Source organism: Nestor notabilis, unplaced genomic scaffold (assembly GCF_000696875.1).
Source record: "Nestor notabilis isolate BGI_N333 unplaced genomic scaffold, ASM69687v1 scaffold5181, whole genome shotgun sequence".
NCBI classification, from domain to species: Eukaryota; Metazoa; Chordata; class Aves; order Psittaciformes; family Psittacidae; genus Nestor; species Nestor notabilis.
The window spans coordinates 2,738-12,539 of NW_009915063.1; the positions used below are offsets into that span (position 1 = coordinate 2,738).

The window sequence follows — 9,802 nt, forward strand, 5'->3', positions numbered from 1 at the left end:
TCTGTTTAGAAAACGAGCTCTCTGGGATGAATGCGATCACTTGCTGTGTGTTTAGCCTGCTTGGTAAAACTGGATAGCTTTCTGTAATGGATCTAGTCTCAGCTAGCAGTGGCAGATGCTAGTGGCTCTGCAGCTCAGCGTTCTTTCAGAGCCAGTTTAAGTGATGAAAAAAATCATTGCTCTGTTGGCCAGTTTGTGTAATTAATTTCCTTTGCATGATATATAAGAATCGTTATTCTGGGTCAGAGCCAGGGTTCATCTAGTCCAGGATCTTGTTTCCGTTAGTAACCATTAGCGGACAAGCACAGTGACAGAGCTTGACTCAGGACTGTCAGCTAAACCATCTATGCAGACGCTTTTCAGATCACATTTTGAACATTTGCATAGGCTTGTGAAGAGATGATTCTGCCTAAAGATTTTGTTAGAATGAGCTTTTCGGTTATTTTGCTGTTTGCCAGAGCTCTCCCTGCAGAAATAGTATCCCACTGCCCAAAAAAAAAGTAATACTACTGTAAAAGAAAGAGGAATAGCACTGCAGCTGTTATTAAAATCGTTTATGCTTAGCAGTATTCATTAAGTACAGAAGCACGTTCTGTGGTACCACCAAGTATTGCAATACTTCAGGTGTCTCAGGTGAGAGATGTGGAAGGCATTGGAGCGCGCTGTGCTGCAGCTTGACATCCCTCACAGTCTGTTTCTCTGCCTCTTGTAGCTCCCTTGCCACTTCTGGTCAGTCTGATTTCGTGAGCCAACAAGGAGGTAGGTGCTTGCTGGAGGGTTTTGTCACTGAGGTGGCAGTTGGCAGCTGTAGGGGCACTCATGCTGGATGTCTGGCTTCCCTGGTGCTGCTCCCTTTCAGTCAGCAGGCCTGCTCGACTCGGGCAGGGGCAGCACGAGGAAGCTCTGCTGTGAAGCAGAGAAGGAAGAAGAGGGGTAGGAACCATCCCCTTTTTAGCTCCCTTAATCCCCAGGTTGTGCCGCTGAGCTGTTGGAGGAGGACACTGGCAGAGAACGAGGTGAGGCAATGCAAAGCAAGGCCCAGACTTGTAACTAGAGAATTTTTGGCATGTTGCCTTTCTGTGCGGAAAGAGCTTGCCTCGCAGCATCTCTGGTAAGCCCTGTGATGGAGTAAATAGAGGATGAGAAGCAGCCTGTGTCGTAAGGTGCTTTCCCTCACAGTTAGAATCATGGAATCATTTAGCTTGGAAAAGACCACTGAGTCATCAAGTCCAACATTGCTTGGCAGTTAACCTGGCACTGCCAAGGCGATAATATAATGCAGGCTGTTCAGTAGATTTATGAATACATATATATACCTATTCAGCAACTTCATGAGGAGGCAATTCTCAGGGTGTTCAAGAGCTGCTTTCTCTTGTTGTGAGTTATAAAGCCACACATTAAAGGAGTGTGAGTTTAACATGGGCTGAAGGTGACTTATCTGCAGAATGCAACTGCAGATGGTAAAAGGGTATTTACTTGCAAACAGAATTATAGTGCCCAATGTGAGAAATGCAGAAATAAGAGGTACTGTTTACAGAGAAAAAACAGTGAACTGGATGTGTGTTTTGCCTCATGCACTGGAAACTGCCCCAGAGAATACTCTTACAGATGGTGCATTTTGTTGTGTAGTTACTCGTTTCTGTGTGGTGACTACATGTGTGCATATGCCTTAGAAACATCACAACTTAACTGAAAGGGTATAAGATGAATCTTAATTAATTCTTTAGAAAGTATCATTGGGTCTCTAAAAGCTATGTAAACTGGTTAGATTGTGAGGAGCTGCAGGATTCAGTCAGTGCAGAAAATGCCTGACTTGCAGAGACTTGAAGTAGTTCTGTCTGGCTGTCTTTCAGGTGTAGGATCTGTTTCAAGAAAACTTGAACTAGCAAAAGCAACCACTCTTCTGCGTTTGTGTGGGTTCTTTCCTTGCCTCTGTTTGTCGAAGTGTCAGTGCTGGCTGCTGGGTGGCTGATAGCCCTCACTGTGTTGAGACTCGTAGATGCTTCTGGTGGCGTAATATGCAAATATTGCATATTTGAACAAGGCAGATTTTATCTATGAAGAATTAAACTGGATTAATTCAGCCATGCTGAATTAAACTGGATGTTTATCTACCTGTTCTTCTGCCCAACAACAGTAGGTAGTGGATTGCTAGGGAAAATGTTAAGTAACACAGGAAACATGTTTTCTCCTAGTAGACCTCCCAGATGCAGGCAGACACCTCCATCTGTCTACAGTTGAGGGAGCTGCTAAGCCGCCAGCTGGAGCCTCGTCTTTGCTTTCACAGCCTTGGGGAGGCTCTCTTCCATTAATTACTTTCAGTTGATACGATAATTTGTTGAAGTCTTGTATGCTCTTGCTGCCACAGCATTTTGAGGTAGAGTTTCACATTTTTATAATGCATTGTACAAAAAGCTTTTGTCGTGAGTGATGATGTAATTGAAGTCTCCAAATTTTCCTGTTTCGAGCAGTCGTGAGGAGGTGTTTATGCAGATACTCTATCCAGGCCAGTTGTGGCTTGCCTGTTCAGGAAGCGTGTCTTCCAGGCTGAGGAACTTCAGTATTCCTTTCATAGAAGTCACTGACTGTCACTGTGATTAATCTTTGTACTTTACTGTATTCTGATATATTGTCTTGAAGGTTTATCATGGGCAAATTAGCATGCAATGTATGATGTTCTAAAAACAGTCATTGGTCCCGTATAGAGTCAGGACTTGTTGGGATGTCAGTCAGGAGATTTTGGCGTCAGGCCAAGGGCCCAATAGTTCCGTAGTTAACATTTCATGGTTTAGAGCAGTGCCAGGGTATCAGACTACACCTGTCATTCTTCAGTTCCCGTTAGAGTACAGCTATCATATTGATTGTGCAGCAAAATACAAAAGCCAACTCGCAGTGTATTTGGTCCACAGGCACCCTGCCCCCCCATCCCACTGCCAAAAATTGGCAGCATATTTGTTTGCAGCCCAGACATTAATACCAGCGCAGAGAGACTGGGCTACTTTTTCCATACTTGTCTGCCTGGATGTATTAGCAGGCATTTCAGTGAATATAGTGACATCTGGGTCTTGTAAAAAGGTCTGGTCTTTTTGTGGCTTTAAATTTGCTTATGAACCTGGCCCTGAAAAAATAAGGTTATTTAAGAGCAGTCTGTTATGTTTTGTCCCATTTTCCTATTTAAAAACCAAGCCTGTTGAAGTGAGAACAATCAGGTTACTGTGTAGAGGAGCTGGTGCGGGGCGGCGGGATGAGCGGACAGGGGGGTGGACTGCAACCTGGCTGAAGGCCAGGCCCACAGGCTGGCGGTCAGTGAAACAAAGTCTAGTTGAAGGCCAGTAACTAGCAGTGTACCCCAGAGGTCAATGCAGAATCCAGACCTCTCTTCACTAACGATATGGATGATGGGCAAGAGTATACTTTCAGCAAGTTTGAAAATGCTAGGAAACTGGGAGGAGTGGCTGATACTGGGAGATCTTACCAGTGATTATAAATACTGAAGGGAGAGCATAAAGAAAATGGAGCCAGGCTGCTTGCAGTGGTACCCAGTGACAGGACGAGAGGTGATGGGCACAAACGGAAGCGCAGGAGGTTTCCTCTGAACATCAGGAAACACTTCTTACTGTGTGGGTGATGGAGCACTGGCAAAGAGGCTGCCCAGGGAAGTTGTGGAGTCTCCCAGCTGGGAGATGCTCCAGAGACACTGTCCTGGGCAGCTGGATGTAGGTTGATGCGAATGTGGAGAAAAGGACTTGCCTTAGCAGGCAGCACCACCACTAAAAACTCAGTGATAAACATAGTTTTAGAAATCACTAAATGCTGTTGCTAAGCTACAGAAACAGATTGTATGGTGAAGCAGGGAACATAAAACAATAAAGAGGCAATTTTAGCTGAGTGGGTATAAACTGGAGTGAATGTGAGGAGTATATAGATCTTTGCATCCAGAGAAGAGCAGTGAAGCTGGTGAAAGGTCTAGAGTACAAGTCCTGTGAGGAGCAGCTGAGGGAACTGGGCTTGTTTAGCCTAGAGAAAAGGAGGTTCAGTGAAGACCTCATTACTACCTCTGCAGCTACCTGAAAGGAGGTTGCAGTGAGGTGGAGTCAGTCTCTGCTCCCAAATAACAAATGATAGGATGAGGGCAGATGGCCTCAAGTTGTGCCAGGGGAGGTTTAGTCTGGATATTAGGAACAATTTCTTCACCAAAAGTTTATAAAGCATTGGAATAGGCTGCCCAGGGAAATGGTTGAGTTGCCATCCCTGGGGGTGGTTAAAAGATGTGTAGACATGGTGCTTAGGGACATGGTTTAGTGCTGGGTTAATGGCTGGACTTGATCTTAAAGGCTTTTTCAAACCTAAATGACTGTGTCTTACAAATGAGACGTAGTACTTTGGGAGAAAAGTGTCTGCAAGCAAGCTAATACCTTACTTATTTGCCATACTCTGCTTACGAGATACTGCATGATACCAAAGGTGGATGTTTTTATTGACTCCTTTTTCCTACTCAGCTTATATTTCTGCTGTTTTTCTTGGCTTATAAATAAAAGTTTAGTAGCAAAATTGTGTTAATTTAATGTAGAATGCATTTCTTTATATTGTGAAGAAGCATTTACGCAGTGGAAGGAGCCAAATCTGCCCATTTCTACTATCTCTTTCAATTGACCATTTATTTCAACTTTGGGTACTAATTAATAGTCTTTTTCATGTTTCCTAGAGCTAGCACTACGAACTTAATGTATGTATTATGTCAAATCAGTGTGTATCTATATTCACTAGTTCGCATTATTTACTCTCAAGAATATAGAGTATGTTGGTACATGTTGACACCTTCACTGTAACAATAAATAAATGTCTACATGCAGCTAAATAGCAAATGCTTATACATAAAACTCTCGATCTGCATGCACGAGGATTCTTATCTTCCTAATACTGTGCCTGCTAACACACAGTGACTGCTTACAAGTGGAATCTGCAAAAGTGAGAGCACAAAGGGGTAGGTGCCAAAACCCTTCAGTATGACAATCATGAGGAGTGCATGTAGCTTGAACTTTGAGTTCCAGGTAAAACAGAAGTCCACTTGTGGGCAACATGCCTAAAATTTTCCAGGAGTTACATGCAGGTTAATTGTAACTCACAAATGGATAATTCCCTAAATGCAAACTCAGGGTATTCAGTTATGGGGTATCTGCACTCCGGTCCCAAGACATGTCAGCTGCTTTTTCATTATTTCAGTAGTCACAGTTACTGCCTTTCCTGTCTACTTCTGTGAAGGGACAGAAGCCCTTGCAGACAGAAATGGAAATACAGTGGAATGATGCAGAAAGGTTTTTTCCCCTCAGCAGTGTTTACCAGAATTCAAGTCGAGGGCTTTGTGTATTCTGTACATTTTTACTTCTCCAGCAGTTTTGCTGCATCAACTCCTTCAGCATCGAACACACGATAAGCTGTGATCTTGCTGTCACACATTACTTTCTTGCAGCTTCTGATACCTGTCACCTGCAAATGATCATCTCCCAGTGCCAATGATTGAGGAAGCAAAGAATGCCAAATACATAAGTGCATATCTGAAGGAAGGTTTTACTAATGCAAGAGCTTGTATTGTGTATCATTATTGTGCCATAGGAGCAATGGTTCACATTCCTTTTCCTTTTCTTTTTCAGCTTTTTTAATTGCTTTTCCTCGGTGAGAATGGCAAGGATTCGGATTCCTAGCACAATTGTTATAATATTTGTTACAGTTCAGGCTGGATTCTTACTCTTCATGTATGCCCGGTATAGTAACATCATGACTCAGCCGGAGGAGAAACCATCTCAAGTCCACATCCTCATTCTCTCCTCCTGGCGGTCAGGATCTTCTTTTGTTGGTCAACTTTTCAGCCAGCACCCCAGTGTCTTCTACCTGATGGAGCCTGCATGGCACGTGTGGGTTACAATGTACCAGAACAGTGCCAAGGTCTTGCACATGGCAGTGCGGGACCTCGTCAGGTCGGTCTTTCTGTGTGACATGTCTGTGTTTGATGCTTACATGCCTTGGAAAAGAAACTTATCTGATCTTTTCCAGTGGGCAGTGAGTCGGGCTCTCTGTTCAGCTCCTGCCTGTGACTCCTTTCAGCGTACTGACATAACCAGTGAAATGGCATGCAAGACTCTCTGTGGACGGTACCCATTCAGCAAGGTGGAGGAAGCCTGTAAAACCTACAGCCATGTTGTCATCAAGGAGGTTCGATTTTTTGACTTGAAGGTCCTCTACCCCCTTCTCACTGATCCATCCCTGAACCTCAAGATCATTCACTTGGTCCGTGACCCCAGGGCAGTCGTCAAGTCACGGGAACAATCGGTCAAAGCATTAGCCCGTGACAATGGGATCGTTTTGAGCACCAATGGCACCAAGGTGGAAGACAGCAAATACAAAGTAATGCAAGAGATTTGTAGAAGTCACGTTCAGATTTATGAAACGGCTACTCTAAAACCACCCCATTTCCTTAAAGATCGCTATTTAATGATACGTTTTGAAGATCTGGTAAGAGATCCGTTATCAGAAATCTCAGAAATGTATAAATTTGCTGATCTTAGTTTGACCCCCATGCTCAAAAGCTGGATCCATAACATCACACATGGACAGGGACCAGGAAAGAAAAAAGAAGCCTTCAAAATCACATCTCGAGATGCAGTTAGTGTTTCACAGGCCTGGAGAAATGCTCTTTCCTTCCAGAAAATTAAGAAAATACAGGAAGTTTGCAGAGGTGCTATAAACATGCTTGGCTATCAGCTGGTGGATTCAGAAAAAGAGCAGAGAGATCTGTCATTGGATTTAGTGCTGCCAAGAAGACAGAATCAATTCAGTTGGTCATCATTTAATCCAGCACACTGAGACATGATTTCTGAGATTGGGGTTGGGGGGTGTTGTGTAGGTGGTTGCATATTTGTCTACTATGCAGCATAGAGGCTATTTGAAAATCCTTGGCTGATGAGTTTAACTATCTTCCTGTCTGCTGTTTTTCCATAATGGAAGGAGGGTTTATTTCTTGAGTTTCTTACACTGAAAAAAAACCACAAAACCCATTAAAAGGCATGAGAAATACCGCAGGTACTTGTCAGATTGCACATTTACAGCTGAGCTGTGCTGTTTTCAGCATTGTTTTTAAAATATAATTTAAGTTCATTCTATTAAACGATGAATTATCAAAGATGTCTTTGTTCACTGATAATAGTTCACTTCTGTTTTCATGCTTTAAATATTTAAAACTTTGGTTCTTAATGTGTATAAATAGAACAAAGTAGGAATTAAATTCCTTCTGTTTCTTCTAGAATCATTTGACTCTCTTCCTTTACTTTGAAATTGTTGTGCACAACTTTTCAGACTTCTCTTGGTGTTTTAAATTTTAACATAATTTTAGTATTTTAATTATAAAGAGCTTTTATTAAAGTTCTCCAAGAGCTAGGACAAACTGCAGCAGTTCTGTTATAAAAGGCTTATGCAGGAACTTCATTTATTGATAGACTTCTTAGTGCTTTCCCTGGAAGAGCAAAGTTTGCACTGAGACAGTTGATGGTGATGTTGGCATGGAATGCAAAAAAGATGGAGAAACTTTTGAGTGGAATCACTGTGGAAATAGCTTGTTAATGCTGCCCCAGTGATGCATTCTAATGCTGTGACATGGAGTAGGCTCGCACTTGGTCCTGCAGCATAATTCATACTATTACCCTCTCTCTTTAGAACTACAAGTTGTTGTTAATGAAGATCACTGAGAATTTTAAGGTACCCTGGAAATCTTCATTCTGATTATACTGCTGTTTGGAAGCAATCAGTTCAAACAGCTGTGGTAGAGAGACAGATGCTTGTGTATGGGGATTTTGTGCGGTTTTGACCTTTTTCAATCCAGCATGTCTCAGGATGGACAGTACATGTTTGATTGATACCAGATAATGCTCTTAGGGCTACTTGATGAATGCTGTGCTGTAGCTCATTTACAGCGTGCACTAAAGCTGTACAGTGCCACCACTGTGACCTGATAAAGGAAGTGGATGCTCTTAGCGCTGCGAGGTGGGCCCGTCACTGCTGTCTTCTTGGGGGCATTGCTGTTGCTTCTAGGGATTTTTCCTTAGTGTTCCCAGAGGTACTATGGGGCCTGTGGAGCCATATTTTTGTCTTGGTGACTTTTCCAGGGACTACAAGGTTGTGCTGGCATCTCTGGTGCGTTCTTCAGTTCTTACAGGGCCATTGGCTTACTCAGGTTACCCGGGGCTCCTTCAATGTGTCAGGGAATCTGGAATTTTGTGGTGGGAAGAGTATCCCGCTGTTGTCTGTAGCACAAGAGGTCTCTTGGGCTCCCCAGTGCAAGGGAGGCATGAACAGACTGGCGAGAGTCCAGTGAAGGGCCACTGAGGTGACAAAGGGATGAAGCATCTCTCGTATGACAGGAGCCCGAGAGTGCTGAGGCTGTTGAGCTGGAGAGGAGGTGGCTCGGGCTGGGGGTGGCGAGAACATCCTGCCCCTGTGTGTGAGCATGGAGCCGGGCTCTGCCGCGGCGCTGTGGTGGCAGCGTGGGGCAAGCGGGTGGTGGCCTGGGAGTCTGCGAGGCCTTCGCTTTCCTTCTCTTGCCTGTGCTGATGAGCAGGTGGGGAGGTGAGAGGGCAGCTTGTGCCCCTTTCTGTGGTAGGTGTTCTTCATGCCAAGTAAGACAAACGCACGCTTCTAACACTGCGGTGTCTGTGCTGCAGCTTCCCCGAGGACGATCATCTACCACATGCCTGAGCGCTTAGCTTGGACTAGAAATGCCCACAATTTGGTCAGTTGGCTAAAATCCTGTCTAGGTGACGTCCTACCTCCCCGTCGTAGGACACTGGACACTCTGCCCCACCTTCTGGATGGCCCGGGTACCGCACACGGTCGTGAGTGCCGCACAGGAGCTGCTGCTCACACCGGGACAGGCAGCTTCGGTGCAAGAGCAGCATAGCACGGTTCCATGTACTGCTTCTTGCATATGGTCACATTTGAACGGTGGCTAAAACCAGGCTTATAAACAGCAACTGTAAAGTGTTTGTGATGTGTCTCACAGTTCTGCTGCACTCACATATGAAGCATTTTAAGCTGTGGGCAGAAAGTCCTTGGTTTCTCTTCACTGTTTCCTGCTCCCACAGGTTCTGTTTTGTTTTGCAAAAAACTGAGGGTCAGGAGATTTTCTTGTGCAGGTTTTTTTGTTTAGAATTTCTCGCTGAGATTTTCTCACTAAGGCGTTCTGGTTTTCTTGTTAATTTTGTGGGATTTGGTATTTATCAGTCAGGATTTATGGTTTACTGCTCAGGGCGTAGGTTTTAAAATCTAACCTCAGCCAGAGCCTTGGGCAACCTGGTCTAGTGTGTCATGTCCCTGCCCATGGCAGGGGGTTGGAACTAGATGATCTTAAGGTCCTTTCCAACCCAAACTGTTCTATGATTCTGTCATAAATTTTAAAGCCCCAGCAACCATTTAGGTTCTGATATTTGCAGTTTTTCAGCTAGAGTTTAGGGTTTATAGCTTATTGTTTAATAGACAGGTCTAAATGCTGAGATAATAAGCTTTGGGCTATTCACAGAATCATAAAGACATAGCATAGTTTGGGTTGGAAAGGACCTTCAGATCATCCAGTTCCAATCCTGCTACCATGGGCAGGGACACCTCACACTAGACCATGTCCAACCTGGCCTTGAACACTGCCAGGGATGGAGCATTCACAGCTTCTCTGGGCACCCTGTGCCAGCGCCTCAGCACCCTCATGGGGAAAAGCTTCTGTCTTAAGAATAATCTAAACTTCCCCTGTTTCAGTTTGAAC

At 44.2% G+C, this 9,802-nt stretch overlaps 1 protein-coding gene across 1 annotated transcript; it reads left to right on the plus strand.

Moving 5' to 3' along the window:
- Nucleotides 1-5,651: 5,651 nt before the first annotated feature.
- Nucleotides 5,652-7,156, plus strand: LOC104401188 (carbohydrate sulfotransferase 5-like). Its single transcript, XM_010023936.1, has one exon. It carries the CDS (start codon nt 5,680-5,682, stop codon nt 6,859-6,861), a length of 1,182 nt encoding a protein of 393 aa, XP_010022238.1. The 5' UTR covers nt 5,652-5,679; the 3' UTR covers nt 6,862-7,156.
- Nucleotides 7,157-9,802: the final 2,646 nt, after the last annotated feature.

Bases quoted from the DNA above. Each gene is read 5' to 3' on its own strand.
- LOC104401188 (XM_010023936.1), top strand. From the start codon at position 5,680: ATGGCAAGGATTCGGATTCCTAGCACAATTGTTATAATATTTGTTACA.